Source organism: Heterodontus francisci, unplaced genomic scaffold, assembly GCF_036365525.1.
Source record: "Heterodontus francisci isolate sHetFra1 unplaced genomic scaffold, sHetFra1.hap1 HAP1_SCAFFOLD_500, whole genome shotgun sequence".
NCBI lineage: Eukaryota > Metazoa > Chordata > Chondrichthyes > Heterodontiformes > Heterodontidae > Heterodontus > Heterodontus francisci.
The window spans coordinates 414115-433674 of record NW_027142279.1 but is presented as its reverse complement, the minus strand read 5'-3'; the positions used below and the strand labels follow the sequence as shown (position 1 = coordinate 433674).

Sequence of the window (19560 nt, the reverse complement as noted above, 5' to 3'; positions counted from 1 at the left end):
GCCTTTTTTGCATTCCTTCACTCTCAAACATTCATTTAAGTTGCTCAAAACCTATTGCGCTTCTCATGTTTGCCGGTTCTGATGTGAAGCGGTAACTCTGTTTTATCTCTGCAGATCCTGCCTGATGCACTGAGGGTTTCTGACGTTTCATGTTCTTGTTGCTGAAATCCCATCTACAGCTACCCCCTGTTGGTGGGCAATGAGAGCTGCACCTCCATCTACTGCTGCCCCCTGTTGGTGGGCAATGAGAGCTGCACCTCCATCAACTGCTGCTCCCTGTTGGTGGGCACTGAGAGCTACAACTCCATCTACTGCTGCCCTCTGTTGGTGGGCAATGAGAGCTGCACCTCCATCTACTGCTCCCCCTGAAAGTGGGAAATGAGCACTGCGGAAAGATAAATGTTAGATTAGATTAGAGATACAGCACTGAAACAGGCCCTTCGGCCCACCGAGTCTGTGCCGACCATCAACCACCCATTTATACTAATCCTACACTAATCCCATATTCCTACCAAACATCCCCACCTGTTCCTATATTTCCCTACCACCTACCTATACTAGTGACAATTTATAATGGCCAATTTACCTATCAACCTGCAAGTCTTTTGGCTTGTGGGAGGAAACCGGAGCACCCGGAGAAAACCCACACAGACACAGGGAGAACTTGCAAACTCCACACAGGCAGTACCCAGATTCGAACCCGGGTCCCTGGAGCTGTGAGGCTGCAGTGCTAACCACTGCGCCACTGTGCCGCTGTTGTGATTGTCAACACGAACAGTTACGTGAGGAAAAGATCCCTTACATTGAAATAACGCTATCAGATTCAGTAACAGATACATCTTCCACTGGAAGCTGTGTTTGTAATCTGTAAATCAGCGAAACAAGAGCTTTGAGTCTTGTGAGCAGCTACATGAAGACTGAAGTCAGTGATTTAGGTTTGCACAACTTCTCCCTCCCTGCTTGGAAGTCACGCCCCTGTCTCTATGTTTGGCTGCAAGTATAAGTTGTTGTTGCGTTTGTTGCTCTTCGTCTTCTGCTGAAGTTGTTGCTGCATTTGTTGGTGTTTTTCCTGAAGTAGTTGTTGTATTCGTTGGATTTAATCTTTCTCTTTCCCTCTGTCTCTCTGTCTGTCTGTCTCTCTCTCATGTCCCTTTAAGATCTTAGGATGCTAATGAGCTAAATTCCAGCACGTGTTCACGTGACTCTGTGCCAGAGTCACTCTGTAACTGTAGCACCTACAGGCAGGTCCTGTAAAAAGTTAGCTCAGTACTGTGTATGATAGTTCAGCTGTAAATAAACTTGTTTATGATCTTCATCCAACTGGACTCCACGCATCTCATATATGTTGCATCAAACAACATTATGAACTCACAACACTAACAGCTAATATGAAGGTGCCGAAAGCAATTCGGAAGGCGAATGGTATGCTGGCCTTCATTGCCATGGGATTTCGTACAGGGGTAAAAATGTCTTGTTGCAATTGTATAGAACCTTGATGGGACAGCACCTCTAGTATTGTGTACAGTTTTGTTCTCCTTATCGAAGGAAGGACATACTTGCCATGGAGAGAATGCAGCAGAGATTCACCAAAATAATCCCTGGCATGGCGGGTTTGTCTTAGGAGGAGCGATTACAGAAACTGGGTCTGTATTCTCTGGAGTTCCAAAGAATAAGAGGTGATCGCATTGAAACTTACAAAATTCTGACAAGACGTGACACGACGAATGTGGATAGCGTGTTCAGTCTGGAATCAGGATACACTGTCTCCGAATAAGGTGCAGGCCATTTAAGACTGAGATGAGGAGGAATTTCTTTAACTGAGATAGTTGTGAATCTTTGGAATTCTCTACCCAACAGGGCTTTGGAAGCTGACTACATTGAGCATGTTCGAGACAGAAAGCGATTGATTTCTAGATACTAATGACATCAAGGGAGATGGGGATAGTGGGGGGGGGGGGAAATGGCTCAGAGGTAGATGATCAGCCATGAGTCGGTTCGATGTGCCAAATGACCTACTCCTTCTCCTATCCCCTATGTTCCTATGTTGTGTCCTGAATAAGCAGGGAGCAGGCTGTTGTGTGTTTGACGGTCCTAGAGCGCTCTCTGCTGTTCCTGTGGAGAATGAAGATAGTGTCAGGAGATGAAACCTAAATGTTTTTAGTGATCATTCCTTCCTGATATTTACATCTTCTCAATTTGGGTCACATCCCCGTTAATCATTCATAGACAGACAGAAGGTTTTAGGAAACATAAGCAGGCTATTAGTGACATCTTTGCCAGTGCCTCTATATTTATTCTCTCACTTTTATTCTCACGGGTCCCTTCTTATTGTCACAAACTCCATCGCCCTGCACAAAAATCAAGTCGCTGTACAGCGCAACTTTATCTCCCACAGGTAGTGGCGGGACTTTGGAGGATAGTTTGTGAGTTCACATCTGGGAAAGAGAAAAGGACACCAGCACACTCTGGGTTGTCGAGAAAGAAGAATGGAAGGGAGGACTGAAGGAGCGAAGGAAATTATAAAGTACAGAAAGATTTTTAAGTCGCATTATGTTTGATAAAGTTCCTTACAGTGGGAGATGGTCATCAGACCCAGTAACAGATACATCTTTAACTGGACCTTTCCCTGTTCATCAAGTCATCTTTCCAAACCATTGAGGAAAGCAAAGTCGTGAGGGACGTTTGGTCACGCCCCCTTCTCTCATTCAACCAATCGGAATTAGCATGGTTGTCAATTCGCAATTGCTCTTTTTGTATTTGCCAATCAGAAACGCGGATTTCCACATCTGGATTTCCCAATTGGATACAAGAGCCTGAGCGAAACTGTCACATGTGGATGGCTCTTCAGATGTAACAGGCTCGATGGGGCTGAATGGCCTCACCCATTTCCTATTTAACAGATTCGAGGGGCTGAATGGGCCTCCTCCTGTACCTGTGCAGACTGAGAGGGGAACTGAATCGGCCTCCTCTTGCTCCTGTGCAACAGGCTCAATGGGGCTGAATGGCTTACTCCTGTTCATACTAATAGGCTCAAGGGGGACTAAGTACCCTTCTCCAATTCCTACTAACAAGCTCTACATTGATCAATAGCCTCCTCCTGTCTGTGCGCAATGAGGCAGGGGAGTAATTGGCCTCCTCATGTTCCTTTGTAAGAGGCTCTAAAAGACTGAGAGACCTCCTCCTGAATTCTTCATAAACAGTTTTCCAGGCAGTTGTGTGTTACTGGTCCTATAGGGCCCTCTTCTTGGAGAAATTCGCTGTGATGCATTTTGGCTGAAGGGATAGGCAAAGGCAATATAGACTAAAAGGCAGATTTTGAAAGAGTTTGCAAGGAACCGTGGACCTGAGGCTGCATATGCATCGATCTTTGAAGGCGGCAGCGCATGTTGAGAGAGTGGTTAGTAAAGCAGATGGGATCCTGATCTTCATAAATGGAGGTATTGAGTACAAAAGCAGTGAACCTTTATAAAGCTCTGGTTCGGCTCCAGCTGGAGTATTGCGTCCAGTTCTGGCCACCACATTTAAGGGAGAATGTGAGGCTCCTTATTAGGGTGCAGAGCAGATATACGAGATTTGCAGAATGATCTCCTCCTGTTTCTATGTAAGGGGACAAAGGGGCTGAATGGCCTACTCCTCTTCCTTTGTTCCTAACAAAGAGAGTTGTGTGTTTGATCATCTGAGTGAAAGAAGACATCGTGTTAGTGGATAAAACCCCAATCGTTTTTCTGATATTCTCTCCTGATAGTTAAAACCTCTCACTGTGGTGCCACCCTTCTTAATCTTTCATAGAAAGATAGAAAACTTATCAGCACAGAAAGAGGCCAGACTCTTCGCCTCTGCACCTGTGCTCTCAATTTTATTCTCACCCGTCTATTCTTACTGTCAAAAATATGATGGCCCTGCATCAATTCAAGTGGAAATACCGCGCTATTGTATGTCCAACAGGTGTTTCCTGCTGCCTTTGGGGTTTTTGTTGACCTGCTCCAGCTCTCTGAGTCACTGTGAAGACTCCAGGCACAGAAATACACGGCCGAGTGATTCTCCCGCAGGCTGGTGGACTCCAGGTTGAACTGGGTGCTAGTTGGTCTCTCGGCAGTGAAACCGTCCACCGCCTTCTCTGGACTTTTGTGATTAGTACCCGTGGAGTAAAACATAACCTGAGGCTCCTTCCCCGGGTATTGTCTGTACCAGATCAAGGGAAGAGTACTGCTCCCCTCCACAGTGCACTTCAGTTCCACTTCCTCCCCCACAACTCTGGAGACAGCGGCAGGAGTCTGGAGGATAGTCTGCGAGTTCACACCTGGGAGAGTGTGGGGAAGAGGAAGAGTTCAGTAAACAGGGGATTTCTAGGAAATTAAAAGGAAGGGGGAATGAGTATAGGAAGGTTATGAGAGAAAATGTTGGTATTTCAGACTCACTCACAGTGAAAAAGGATTATCAGAGCCAATGACTGATACATCTTCCCCTTGAAGCTGTTCTCGAAGTAAGCAAAGCAGCGAGAACCAGAGTGTAAGCCTTGTGAGGGTCCAAACCTGCTCTTTACAAATCATTGAGGAAAATATGAAGAGCATGAGGAAGTGATGCAGTGTTGGACACGCCCCCTTCCACCACCCAACCAATCAGAATGGACGTGGTTGCTTCTGATGGTTGAGTGACTGGAGTAAGTGTTGTTAACATCCCCAACAAGGGTGTCTGTTACTCAATTTTTAATTTACTGATTAGAATTCTCCAATTGAACATATCCAGATTCCCAACGAGCCTTATCGGCATTCCCACATTAGCCACATGTAGATTTCCAATTTATAGACATCTGGATTCCAGATTATCCACACCTTCATCCCCGAATAGCCAGAGGTCGATGCCGTGTGTCTCCTGGCAAACGTTGTAAGCAACACTGGCCTGAGGCAAGTAGGTGCAACACCATCTGTGTGGCACTGGGCTCCTTACCTATTCTGCAGCTGGGCTATGCACATTACTGGGCCATTGGCAAGTTTAAGTTGCACTGGGTGTGCCGGTGCCTGAACCCGTGTAAACTGGGCATCAGCCTAGGCCTCTGGCTTATTATCGCAGTGACATTGCAACTAAGCCATTGTTACCCTTGGACCAGTGACGGTTCAAGAGACATTTACCAGAATGGTGCCATGGTTGAGAGACGGTTGTTATATGGAGAGACTGGAGAAGCTGGGACAGTTTTCCTGGATCAGAGCAAGCTAATGGGATGCTTTAACCCTGGAGGTACAGCCGTTCGGTAGAGTAGTTAGGGAGAAATGATATCCCCTGGCAGGAGCTTCAGAAGGTAGAAACTTCACATATAGCATCAACAGGCAATTAGGAAGGTGAATGTTATGTTATCCTTTATCGCAAGAGGATTTGAGTACAGGAGTAGTGAAGTCTTGCTTCAATTGCATAGAACCATGGTTAGACCGCACCTGGAGTGCTGTGTGCAGTTTTGGTCCCCTGACCTTCGGAAGGATATTATTCCCATAGAGGGAGTGCTAAGAAGGATCATCCGACATGTTCCCGGGATGGCGGGTCTGTCCTATGAAGAGAGATTTGGGAAACTGGGCCTGTATTCTCTAGAGTTTCGAAGAATGCGAGGTGATCTCATTGAAACCTACAAAGTCCTTAAAGGGATAGACAGGGGAGATGCAGGTAAGAAGCTTCCTCTGGTTGAAAGAGAAGGTAATTCAGACATTAGAGTGTTTAAAATGGGTGCAGAGAAAGTATTAGATTGGCTGTCTGACCAGAAAGTGGATAAAGCACCAGCACCAGATGAGATGATGGAAGTGAGGATGGAAATCGCAGAGGCGTTGGCCATAATTTTTCAGTCTTCCTTAGACTCAGGGCTGGTGCCAGAGGACTGGAGAATTTCAAACGTTACACCCTTATTCAAAAAAGGGGGAAAGATAAGCCCAGCAACTACAGGCCAGTTTAACTTTGGTGGTAGGGAAACTTCTAGAAAAAATAATTCGGGACAAAATCAATAGTCACATGGACGAGTTAATTAATGAAAGACAGCATGGATTCCATAAGGGAAAATCATGTTTAACTAACCTGCTGGATTTTTTTTGAGAAGGCAACAGAGAGGGTTGATGAGGGCAATGCTGTGGATGTGGTATACATGGACTTTCAAAAGGCGTTTGATACAATGCCACACAACAAACCTGTGAGAAAACTTGTAACTCGTGGAATAAAAGGGACGATAGCAACATGGATACGAAATTGGTTTAGTGACAGAAAACAAAGAGCAGTGGTTAATGGATGTTTTTTCGGGCTGGAGGAAGGTTTGCAGTGGAGTTCCCCAGGGATCATTATTAGGACCTTTGCTTTTCCTGATATATATTAATGACCTAGACCTTGGTGTACAGGGCACAGTTTCAAAGTTTGCCGATGATACGAAACTTGGAAGTATTGTGAACTGTGAGGAGGATAATGTCAAACTTGAAAAGGACATAGACATGTTGGTGGAATGGACAGACAGGTGGCAGATGAGGTTCAATGCAGTGAAATGTGAAGTGATTCATTTTGGTCGGATGAACAACAGAGAATAAAGGGCACAACTCGAAAGGGGGTGCAGGAGCACAGGGGCCAAGGTGTATATTTATTTCAGTCATTAAGAGTGGAAGGACGGGTTGGGACAGTTTTACTTGGAGAAGAGAAGGCTGAGAGGTGATTTGATGGAGGTTTTCAAAATCATGAGGGATCTGGACAGAGTAGATGGAGAGAAACTTTTCCCACTCGTGAAAGGATCGAGAGGGCACAGATTTAAAGTATTTGGTAAGGGAAGCAAAAGTGACATGAGGGAGAACTTTTTCACACAGCGAGTGGTGAAGGTCCAGAATGCACTGCCTGAGAACGTGGTGGAGGCAGGTTCAATTGAAGCATTCAAGAGCGAATTAGACAGTTATATGGAAAGGAAGGATGTGCAGGGTTATGGGGAGAATGCAGGGGAGTGGGACTGAGGGAATTTCTCTTCCAGAGAGACAGTGCGGGCACGGTGGGCCGAATGACCTCCTTCTGCACTGTAACAATTCTGTGATTCTGTGGTTGAGAAGTCTAGAACCAGGGGGCTCAATTTCGCGACCACAGCGAGTAAGTTAAGGCCAATAGTGGAGATGCATTTAAGGGGGATATTAGATCAGGACATGAGGGAGTAAGGAATAGAAGGAGGTGCTGATGGGCTGAGATGCAGAGAGATGGGAACAGGATTGTAAACCATGGCACGGAGTCAACTCCCCCTTGGCCCCTTTATTTCCTTCACCCACTTAATCCTGGCCGTTACGTGGGACTTCGTCCTCTTAATTCAGACTCAGGCTGGGTGTTTGGGATATTGGGGTTACAGGAGAGCCACCCTCCACCTAATCCACCAGCGACAGTTAATGGCTTAGTACAAAGAGGAGAAAACTCAGTCCTTTCTTTAACTATCAAGTTACTTTATTCACGTTGTTGTACAATGTAAGAATAAGGCTTATACACTTGGTTAGACAAAAGCATGCAACTCAAATTGGGTTATACAGTTAATAACAAAGCTAGCTAGAATTGACAAGCACACCCACAAGGTTCCTCTGACCTTTCCCTGACCTCGTCACAGAAAACAAACGATAATTCCCGGAAAGGGGAGAGCTGATGCTGGCCAGACGTTCTGATCTCTCTAACTTTGACGTCGTCACCGTGTTGCTCACGCAGGGTCTTCCATTTCCACGATGGTTGGTCTCTGGAGTTTCCCGCTGGCTCGATGCCTGAGATTCTCCATACTTATTCTCTTTCTTATCTCTTCAAAACTGTGCTGTCTCTTTCCTGTTGGTTTAGGCCTGCTCACCTCGTTCGTATCTTCTCCTTATTGGCCCAGGCCCAAAGACCCCGGTATATCACCGTTTCCAAATAAGGCTCTATTCCTGTGATTTCTCCCTTGTCTGTCACATAAATTAATTAGTTCAAATTGGTTTTTACCAGCACAGGCCAGTGTCTGAGCTCAGGTTACTTTAGTTCATGTGCTATCCAGCAGCTTGTAACAGATTCTGTACTTCTTGCAGCCCACGGCCAAGGGATGATGTTGTTTATTTTGGGTAACTGTTTCGAACAGCCAGGCCAGGCTCGATTGATCGAATGACCTTGGTTAGTGCTGTATGATTCTATAACTATCGAAGACGCATCAAGGGGCTTGTTTGTTTTAGTCAGAGAAAGACTTATTTTCCCTGTCTCCTAAACGAGAATTGAAGGGTTAAATTCTTGCCTGGGCCGAACTCCCAGATGCTTTAAAAGTTGTTCAAAAGACACCGAATGTCTGAAAGACAAGTTGGTTAACAATTGTCAACAGTTGCTCAAAACCGCCAAATTGGGAATCTGTTCCATTGAGAGTTGCCTCGTACTTGCATAGTATGAATCATCAGGGGCATGTAGAATAGGGAGCTCTGTGCAACTCCTTGTCAGAATCCTCCGTCCATTCTTTCAACAGTATCATGAACCCATTTACCCCAACTCGTAATCTGTTCTTAAAATGTAGAGGCTACCTTCACGAAAAGAGCCTTATCACATGGATGGAGCATTTTAACCATTAATATTGTATTGATATAATCTGAATCGAAGGAGAACAAGAAGATGCAACAATATCAACAAAATAGCAAATCATGATATATCACTGATGTAACTGCGAGATGTAAACAATGACGTTAGATATATGATAAACAACAGAGGGATGAATATACACTTAGACAGATAAGAGCCAGATAAGTCGATCGATGACAAATATATATCGATTTCAGAGTGAATAGAGATAAATAGATCAATAGAGATATATATCGATAGCTGGAGGGATCGATAGAGCGATGGATGGACAGACAAATGGAACAATAGATAGATAGATGGAGCAATAGGTAGATATATAGATAGATAGATAGATAGATAGATAGATAGATAGATAGATAGATAGATAGATAGATATAGACCCCAATCACTGACTCCACTCACTGACTCCTCTCACTGACCCCACTCACTGACACCACTCAGTGACTCCACTCACTGACCTCTCTCACTGACTCCACTCACTGTCCTCTCTCACTGACCCCACCCACTGACCCCTCTCACTGACCCCGCTCACTGACCCCACTCACTGACCCCACTCACTGACCCCACTCACTGACTCCACTGACTGTCCCCACTCACTGACCCCACTCACTGACCCTACTGACTGACTCCACTGAGAGACTCCACTAACTGACTCCACTCACTGACTCCTCTCACTGACCCCACTGACTGACTCCACTCACTGTCCACACTCACTGACCCCACTGACTGACCCCACTCACCGACTCCACTCACTGACCCCACTCACTGACCCCACTCACTGACTCCTCTCACTGACCCAAACCACTGACACCAGTCACTGACTCCTCTCTTTGACCCCACTCACTGACACCACTCACTGACCCCACTCATTGACTCCACTCACTGTCCCCACTCACTGACCCCACTCACTGACACCACTCAATGACTCCTCTCACTGACTCAACTCACTGACTCCACTCACTGTCCACACTCACTGACCCCACTAACTGATGCCACTCACTGACACCACTCACTGACTCCACTCACTGTCTACACTCACTGACCCCACTCACTGACCCTACTGACTGACTCCACTGAGAGACTCCACTAACTGACTCCACTCACTGACTCCAGTCACTGACCGCACGCACTGATCCCGCTCACTAACGCCGGTCACAGACCACACTCACTGACCCCGCTCACTAACCCCGCTCACTAATCCCGCCCACTGACTCCACTCACTGTCCCCACTCACTGACCCCACTTACTGATCCCACTCACTGACTCCCCACTGACCCCGCTCACTAACCCCGCTCACTAACCCTGCTCACTGACTCCACTCACTGTCCCCGGCCACTGACACCACTCACGGACTCCACTCACTGACTCCACTCACTGCCTCCACTCACTGACTCCGCTGACTGTCCCCACTCACTGTCCCCACTCACTGACCCCACTCACTGACCCCTCTCACTGACCCCGCTCACTGACCCCACTCACTGACCCCACTCACTGATTCCACTCACTGTCGCCACTCACTGACCCCACTCACTGACACCACTCACTGACTCCACTCACTGACCACACTCACTGGCCCCACTCACTGACACCTCTCACTGACCCCACCCACTGACACCAGTCACTGACTCCTCTCTTTGACCCCACTCACTGACCTCACTCACTGACTCCACTCACTGTCCCCACACACTGACCCCACTCACTGACCCCACTCACTGACTCCACTCACTGTCATCACTCACTGACCCCACTCACATATACCACTCACTGACTCCTCTCACTGACCCAACACACTGACTCCACTCACTATCCACACTCACTGACCCCACTCACTGACTCCACTCACTGACACCATTGACTGTCTCCACTCACTGACCTCTCTCACTGACTCCACTGAGCGACTCCACTCACTGACTCCACTTACTGACTCCAGTCACTGACCGCACGCACTGACCCCGCTCAGTAACCCGGTCACTGACCCCACTCGCTGATGCCGCTCACTAACCCCGCTCACTAACCCGGCTCACTGACTCCACTTACTGTCCCCGCTCACTGACTCCATCACTGACCTCACTCACTGACTCCACTGAGTGACATCACTCAGTGACTCCACTCACTGACTCCACGCACTGACCCCACGCACTGAACCCACTCACTAACCCCGCTCACTGACTCCACTGACAGACCTCACTCACTGACTCCACTGAGTGACACCACTCAGTGACTCCACTCACTGACTCCAGTCACCGACCGCACGCACTGACCCCGCTCACTAACACCGCTCACTGACTCCACTGAGTGACACCACTCAGTGACTCCACTCAGTGACTCCACTCACTGTACGCACGCACTGACCCCGCTCACTAACCCCGCACACTGACTCCACTCACTGACCTCACTCACTGACTCCACTGAGTGACACCACTCAGTGACTCCACTCACTGACTCCACTCACTGACCTCACTCACTGACTCCACTGAGTGACATCACTCAGTGACTCCACTCACTGACTCCACGCACTGACCCCACGCACTGAACCAACTCACTAACCCCGCTCACTGACCCCAGTTACTGATCCCACTCACTGACTCCCCACTGGCCCCGCACACCAACCCCGCTCACTAACCCTGCTCACTGACTCCACTCACCATCCCCACTCACAGACACCACTCAAGGACTCCACTCACAGACTCCACTCACTGCCTCCACTCACTGTCCCGGCTCACTGAATCCGCTCACTGACTCCACTCACTGCCTCCACTCACTGTCCCAGCTCACTGACACCACTTACGGACTCCACTTACAGACTCCACTCACTGCCTCCGCTCACTGACTCCGCTCAATGACTCCACCACTACATCAACTCACTGTCCCTGCTCACTGACCCCACTCACTCCTCCACTTACAGACTCCACTCACTGCCGATGCACACTGACTCCACTCACTGACTCCACTTATTGCTTCCGCTCACTGACCCCACTTAGTGACCCCACTCACTGACCCCACACACTGATCCCACTCACTGACTCCACTCATTGACTCCACTCACTGACCCCATTCAATCTCCCAGATCAATCCCAAAAATAATCCTTCATTCTCCAGATGTATCCCAGTAATTTTCCCTCATTGTCTCTATCTCTGTCTCCCTCTCTGTCTCAGTCTCTTTAACTCTACCTGTCGTTTTTCGTCTCACTCTCCTCTCTCTCTCTCACTAGATCACTCTCTCTTTCACACACACATACACTCTCTTTCTCTCTCTAACAAAGTGGGTGTCCTTGTCCTGTTGATGTATATCAAGCTGGATCTACATGATCTCCTGCTCTTTCAGTTTTCTCACTAAATCCTTCTCAAAGCCATTACCCGGTCCATGGTCCAGGATCCCCCTCTGCTGTCCCTGTGGAGAAGGTAAACACAGTGTCAGTGCATAAAAACCCAGATTACTGTCATTGATTCCTGATAGTTACATTCTGAGATCTCGTGACATCTTTATTAATCGTTCATTGCACCCTCGGCAGTACCTGTAAATCTAGTGTGTCACTACAATCATAACTCAACTCTTTTTATTGTAATAAACACTGTCACTCTGCATAAGCGAACAGTAGGTCGAGGCACCGAACGGTTTTTCCCTCCACAGGTGTATCCTGCTGCCTTTGGGGTTTTTGTTGAACAGCGCCATCTCTCAGTCACTGTGATGTCTCCAGGCACAGAAATACACGGCCGAGTGATTCTCCCGCAGGCTGGAGGACTCCAGGTTGAAGTCGGAGTCAGTTGGTCTTTCAGTGGTGAAACTCTCTACCGTCCCCTCTGAGTTCACCCTTTGTGCAGTTAGAGAGGAAAACATCAGCTGCGGTTCCTTCCTCGGGTGTTGTCTGTACCAGTACATGTAAGGGTTATGGTACCATCCACGGTGCATTTCAGCTTCACCTGCTCCCCAGGAGATTTGGAGAGAGCGGCGGGAGCCTGGCGGATAGTCTGTGAGTTCACATCTGGGAAAGAGACAGGGAGAGGAGGAGATCAGTAAACAGGGAACTTCAGTCCAGTGGGGAGAGAGAAAGAGGGAAAGAAAGAGAGAATGGGAGAAATAAAAACATATCCAAAAGAAATGTTAAGTAGAATTATTGTTCCAATAAAATCCCTTCCGGTGAAACAGGGTGATCAGAGTCAGTAACAGACACACCTTTTACTTTAAGCTGCCCGCTGAATCAGCAAAGGGGAGAGAGCAGGAGTGATGAGTGTTGTCAATAACCAGCCCACTCTTTACAAATCATTGGGAGGAACAGGGAAATCATTAGGAAGTGATGCAGAGATGGTGACGCCCAGCTCAACAAGTTAGAGTGGAGTAGGTTGACAATGTCTCTCTCTCTCTCTATCTATCTATCTATCTATCTATCTCAATCCGCCTTCCTCTCTCTTTCTTACTCTTTGTTTCTCACTCTCTCTCTCTCTCTGCATGTATCGAGTTTTATGTCTCCCATTCTTTCACTCTCTTTCTCTCTCTGTATCTGTGTGTGCGTGTGTGTCTGTGTGCGTGTGTGTGTGTGTGTGTGTGTTTGTGTGTCTGTGTGTGTGTCTGTGTGTCTGTGTGTGTGTCTGTGTGTGTCTGTGTGTGTCTGTGTTTGTTTGCATCTTTCTGTCTCTGTCTCCCTCTGTCCCATTCATTTTTCCTCTCTATGTCTCCCTGATTCACCCTTTCGGTCTCTGTGTTTCATCACCGGATGTATTGAGTTCCTGTGCATTGGGGGTTGTTTTCCTCTGTGTAGTGAAGGTTAGAGGGAGATTAACCAGACTGGTACCAGGGATGAGGGACTTCAGGAACTGTGGAGAGACTGGAGAAGCTGGGGGTTTCTCTCCTTAAAGCAGAGAACGTTAATGGTAGATGTGATACAGATATTCAAGATCATAGAGGATTTTGATAGATAATTGATGACAAACCACATCATCTCCTGGTCAATATCTGGAAAATCTATAAAAAGATGGTCAATCATTACATTATTGCAGTATTTTTAATTATTTCATACAAAGTGTAATCACCTAAAGATAGAGTTAGATCGATAGAGAGATAGATAACCAGTTCGAGATATAGATATATAGAGAGACAGAGAGATAGATAACCAGGTACAGAGATAAATAGACAGAGAGACAGAGAGATATAAAACCAGGTAGAGAGATAGATAGAGAGATAGACAACCAAGAAGAGAGATGGATAGATGGAGGGACGGAGAGATAGATAACCAGGTAGAGAGATAGATAGATAGAGAGACAGTCAGGTAGACAGATAGATACAGAGGAAGAGAAATAGAGAGATAGAGGGAAAGTCAGAGAGGTAGAGAAATAGCGAGCTAGATAGAGAGACAGTCACTGCCCCTGTAAAAGATAGGAATGTTAATTGGCATTCTCTCATTTTACACCAGCTTGGCAGCTAGTGGGTGAGAGAGGGATGGAGAGAGAGGGAGAGGGAGGAAGAGAGAGAGATGGAGAGAGAGGGATGAAGACAGGGGGAGAGAGTAGGATGGGGAGAGGGGGAGAGAGTAGGGATGTAGACAGATGGAGAGAGAGAGAGAAAGAGAGAGAGAGGGAGCGATGGGCATCTATTGATCAGTCATGATCTCATTGAATGGCGGAGTGTTTTCGAGGTGATGAATGTTCTCCTTGTGTTCCCAGGTCATTGTTAAAGTTTGTTCCAGACTGTGATGTTTATTATGGTCCTACAGCACACTCTGCATTCCCTTTGGAGAAAGAAAACGCAGTGAAATAAAACCACGCCGTATCCATCCATCCATCCATCCATCTATATATCTACCTTTCTATCTCTCTACCTATCTATCTTTTTCTCTATCTAATTAACTCCCTATCTATCTATCTATCTATCTATCTATCTATCTATCTATCTATCTATCTATCTATCTATCTATCGATCTGTCTTTATCTGATCTTCACTTCACATTTTAAAATCTTTAATAATCTCTCTAAGACCGCTGAAAGTTCACCCTTCAGTCTTCTCCTTTCTGGAACAAAGATTCCCGAAGTTCAAATTCTCTTGATAACTTTAACCTCTCTCCTCTGATATCATTCCTGTAAAGTCTATTTCACAATTCCCCTGTGTTTCTAAATCTAACCTGTCACTTTCTATTTAAATCCGCCCTGTCGTCTTGTGAAAAACATGTTCCCAATGATAAAAACACCCAACAAGACGCAGCACCGCCTGGTTTTATCTGAAACAGGTGTTTCCTGCTGCCTTTGGAGTTTTTGTTGAACAGCGCCATCTCTCTGAGTCACTGTGAAGACTCCAGGCACAGAAATACATGGCCGAGTGATTCTCCCACAGGCTGGAGGCCTCCAGGTTGAACTGGGAGCGAGTCGGTCTCTCGGCGCTGAAACCGTCCACCGTCCCCTCTGGATCCACATAGTTAGCAGTTCTGGAGTAAAACATCAACAGCGGCTCCTTCCCCGGCTCTTGTCTGTACCAGTACATTTCGATGCTACTGCTGCTCCCCTCCACAGTGCACCTCAGTTCCACTCCTTTCCCGGCTAATCTGGAGACAGCAGCGGGAGTCTGTTGGATAGTCTGTGAGTTCACATCTGGGAGAGAGATGGAGAGAGGAGGAGATCAGTAAACAGGGAACATCTGGTAATGAAAGGAAGACAGGGAGAGGAGAGGAAGGTTCTGAAGGATAATCTTTGTATCTGGCACTCACGTTGACCCAGGATTATCAGAGCCAGGAACAGATACATCTCCCACTTGACACTGCCCTATCAAACAGCAAAGGCAGTGGAACAGAGGAGATCAGTTCTGTGACTAACCAATCCGCTCTTTGCAAATCATTGAGGAAAACATGAAGGGCATGAGGAAGTGATGCAGTGTTGGACACTCCCCCTTCCACCACCCAACCAATCAGAATGGACGTGGTTGCTTTTGATGGTTGAGTGACTGGAGTAAGTGTTGTTAATATCCCCAACAAGGGTGTCTGTTGTTCAGTTTCTAATTTACTGATTAGAAATCTCCAACTGTTCATATCCAGATTCCCAATGAACCTCATCGGCATTCCCACATTAGCCACATGTAGATTTCCAATGATAGACATCTGCATTCCAAATGATTTGCTCCTGTAGGGGATGTATTCGTGTGTTGCTAATTTAACTAGACTCCTAATCCACAGCCTCAGCTAGTGTTTTAGCGACGTGGGGGTGAATCTCACCAATACAGATCATGACATTTCAATGTCATAAATGAATCTGTTGTTTTTTTAAAGCTCGTCTAATGGTGACCATTGTTTCAAAATCCATCAGGTTCACTGATGTTTGTTCTGGAAGGAAATCTGCCGCCTTCAGCTGGTCTGGCCTACATGTAACTCCAGATCCACAGCAATGTGGTTTACTCTTAAATGCCCTCTGCAATGGCCTAACAAGCCACTCAGTTCGAGGGAAATTCGAGATCGACAATAAATGGAAGCCTAACCAGCGAGGCCCATATCCCATGAACGAATTAAGAAAAAAACAGACAGATGTTGATTCTTAAATAGTCAGGTGGGACTCCTGGCAAACGTTTTCTGCAACACCTTCCCGAGGGAAGTAGGTGGAACAATATCTGGGTCACACTGGGCTGCTGATCTATTCCACAGCTTGGTCTGTGCTCATTACTGGGTCCATAACCATCAGGGTGGCTCAAATCTACTGCTGCCACCTGCTGGCGGAAAATGAGCACTGAGATTCAATCTACTGTTGCCCCCTGTCGGCGGAAAATGAGCACTGAGATTCAATCTACTGCTGCCCCCTGCTGGTGGAAGATGAGCACTGAGATTCAATCTACTGCTGCACCCTGCTGGTGGAAGATGAGCAATGAGATTCAATCCACTGCTTCCCCCTGACGGTAGATGATAAGCACTGAACTCCCATTCATCCGCTGCAGGTTTTTGCAGCTGCGGATCCGCTTTTTCAAACACTGTGCAAGACTACAAGCGCAGAAATAGACAGCGGTGTGAGATGGATTGGCGTCTCTCAGTGCCAAAGTAAACAGTGTATTGCTGGCTCGGACTGCCTTAAATGACTCGGACGTGTAATTGGTAACAGACCCTTCTGTAGCAGAATAGAACAGAACGTCAGGTGCCCTGTCTGGTTGTTGTCTGTACCAGTACATTTGGGAATAGCCAGTATTGATCAGCGTGCATCTGAATGTTGTCGACTCTCCTGCTGCAATCGATAGGATAGAGGGCGACTGTTCCACATAGGAGGAGAGTATTCCTGTGGAATGGAACATCGATTAGATTATTATTTCAGTCAATAATGGATTGGAGCAGGAGCTGCATTGCAAGAAATAAAGGGCTTACATTAATATAGCGCCGTTCAGGTCCTCAGGACATCAGAAAGGGCATGCAACCAATGTAGGTACTCCCTCAGTACTGCCTCTGCGACAATGCAGCACTCCCTCAGTACTGCTTCGTCGACAGTGCAGCACTTCCTCAATAGTGCCTCTGCGACAGTGCAGCACTCCCTCAGTACTGCCTCTGCGACAGTGCAGCAATCCCTCAGCGCTGCCTCTGTGACAGTGCAGCACTCTCTCAGTCCTGCCTCAGCGACAATGCAGCACTCCCTCAGTACTACCTCTGCGATAGTGCAGCACTCCCTCGGTCCTGACACCTGGGGTATTAGTTTTGACTTTGACCTCAAGTGTTCTGGAGTTAGACTCTGACACAGGAGTGTTCCGGACAGAATCACCGCTGACATTACAATACATTATTCTGCACAGTTTCTGACTTTGACTTACGTGGGAAGAGTGCAGCCATCAAGATTAGATAGAGAACTTCATGCAACATGATTTCTTCATTCGATACTAACTCGATGTGTGAACGTGTGGCGTTTTCAGCAACAAACTTGCAGGCGGTTTCTATATTATATCCAATTAAATACCCAGCATCCGGTTGTTATTGAGATTGGCAGTCACTTACTGCGACACTCTGCTCCACCCCATTACTTTACATAGCAATGTTGTAGAATGATACAACACAGGAGGATAGGGGGAGATTGAATAGAGGTGTTCACATTTCAGAAAGCGCTTTGATAGAGTAGAATTCAGGGAAACAACCCTCTAATCCCAGAGAGTGTGTACATCCCTTATTGCCCCTGAGAAGGTGGCGGTGAACCATCTTCAGGAATACCTGCTGGGCCATATCGGGGGGCAATTAATAGTCAACCGCATTGTTGTGGGTCTGCAGTCACATATAGGCCAGACCGGGTTGGAACAGCAGATTTCCTTCCCTGAATGTCATCAGTGAATACGTTGGGTATTTATGACACTCCATGTTCAGGATTACTGATACTTTCCATGATAATTTTTTGATTTATTTAATGAATTAAATTTAAATTCCATTTCTGCCCCTGGTGAGAATTGAACTCATGTCTGGGGATCATTAGTCCATGCCTCTGGATTACTAGTCCAGTAACATAACTGCTCTGCTACCATACCTCCTTGCTGAATGGGAGTTAAAGGGTTAAATTGTTCACTGGTCTGAATTGCTAGGTTCTTTGAAGAACACATCAAATGTGACTGGAGTCTGAGATCAAAGTGGGTAAACAGTTTTCAGCAGCTTCTGAACTCGCTGTCAGGAGTCAGGGGTCCCAGAGATGAAGGTATCTGGAGAGGGGTCTCGCCTTTGAACAGTGTGGAACAGCACTCAGGTGGTTAAGGGTTTTGAACTGAGTTAGTTCCTGGGCATTGGGGGGTTGTTCGGCTCTGTGTAGTGAAGGTTAGAGGGAGATTAACCAGACTGGTACCAGGGATGAGGGACTTCAGTTACTGTGGAGAGACTGGAGAAGTTGGGGGTTTCTCTCCTCAGAGCAGAGAAGGTTAATGGTAGATGTGATACAGATATTGAAGATCATAGAGGATTTTGATAGATAAATGATGACAAACCACATCATCTACTGGTCAATGTATAGAAACTCTATGAAAAGATGGTCATTTATTACATTACTGCAGCATGTTTAATTAGTTCATACAAACTGTATTCACCTAAAGATAGAGTTAGATAGATAGAGATACAGAGAGAGAGATAACCAGTTCGAGAGATAGATAGATAGAGAGACAGAGAGATAGATAACCAGTTAGAGAGATAGATAGAGAGACTGTCAGCTAGACAGGTAGATATAAAGTGAGGTAGAGAAATAGAGAGATAGAGGCAAAGTCATATCGGTAGAGAAATAGCGAGCTAGATAGACAGACAGTCATTGCCCCTGTAAAAGACAGGGATGCTAATTGGTATTCTGTCATTTTACACTGGCTTGGTAGCTCGAGTGAGAGAGAGGAATGGAGAGAGAGGGATGGAGAGATATGGAGATGGAGGGATGGAGAAAGATGGATGGAGGGAGAGGGAAAGAGAGATGGTGGGAGAGAGAGAGGGATGGAGAGAGAGAGAGATGGGGAGAGAGGGATGGAGAGAGTGGGAGAGAGAAGGATGGAGAGAGAGCGACGGAAAGTTATTGATCAGTCATGATCTCATTGAAGGGCGTAATGTTTTCGTGGTGATGAATGGTCTCCTTTTGTTCCCAGGTCACTGTTAAAGTGTGTCCCAGACTCTGATGTTTATCATGGTCCTACAGCGCACTCTGCTGTCCCTCTGGAGAAAGAAAACACAGTGACATAAAACCACACCGTTTGTATGCCTGTATTGTATGGATCTATCTATCTCGCTATCTATCTCTCTTTATCTATCTACCTATCTAGCTATCTGTCTATCTATCTGTTTGTCTGTCTGTCTATCTATCTATCTATCTGTTTTTATCTGATCTTCATTTCACATATTGAAATCTTTAATAATCTCTCCAAGACCGCTGAAGGTTTACCCTTCAGTCTTCTCCTTTCTGGAGTAAAGATCCCCCGATGTTCTATCTATCTTGATAACTTTAACCTCTATGTTCCGATATAATTCCTGTAAAGTCTATTTCATAATTCCCCTGGGTTTCTATATCTAACCTGTCACTTTCTTTTTAAATCCGCCCTGTCAT

At 46.4% G+C, this 19560-nt stretch overlaps 1 long non-coding RNA gene and 1 gene segment (V, D, J or C); both read right to left on the bottom strand.

Annotated features, from left to right (window-relative positions):
- Positions 1 to 7668: 7668 nt before the first annotated feature.
- On the bottom strand, positions 7669 to 12725 carry LOC137366912 (uncharacterized). The gene is made up of 3 exons (XR_010973622.1): positions 12118 to 12725; positions 11923 to 11956; positions 7669 to 8575 (listed from the first exon to the last, which is right to left on the bottom strand). It is a non-coding gene; the product is annotated as an uncharacterized lncRNA (long non-coding RNA).
- Positions 12726 to 14770: 2045 nt separating this feature from the next.
- On the bottom strand, positions 14771 to 15294 carry LOC137366906 (T cell receptor beta variable 30-like). The segment is given in 2 exon segments: positions 14771 to 15141; positions 15258 to 15294. Coding segments are annotated over 2 exon segments (408 nt in total).
- Between the last annotated feature and the right edge of the window lie 4266 nt (positions 15295 to 19560).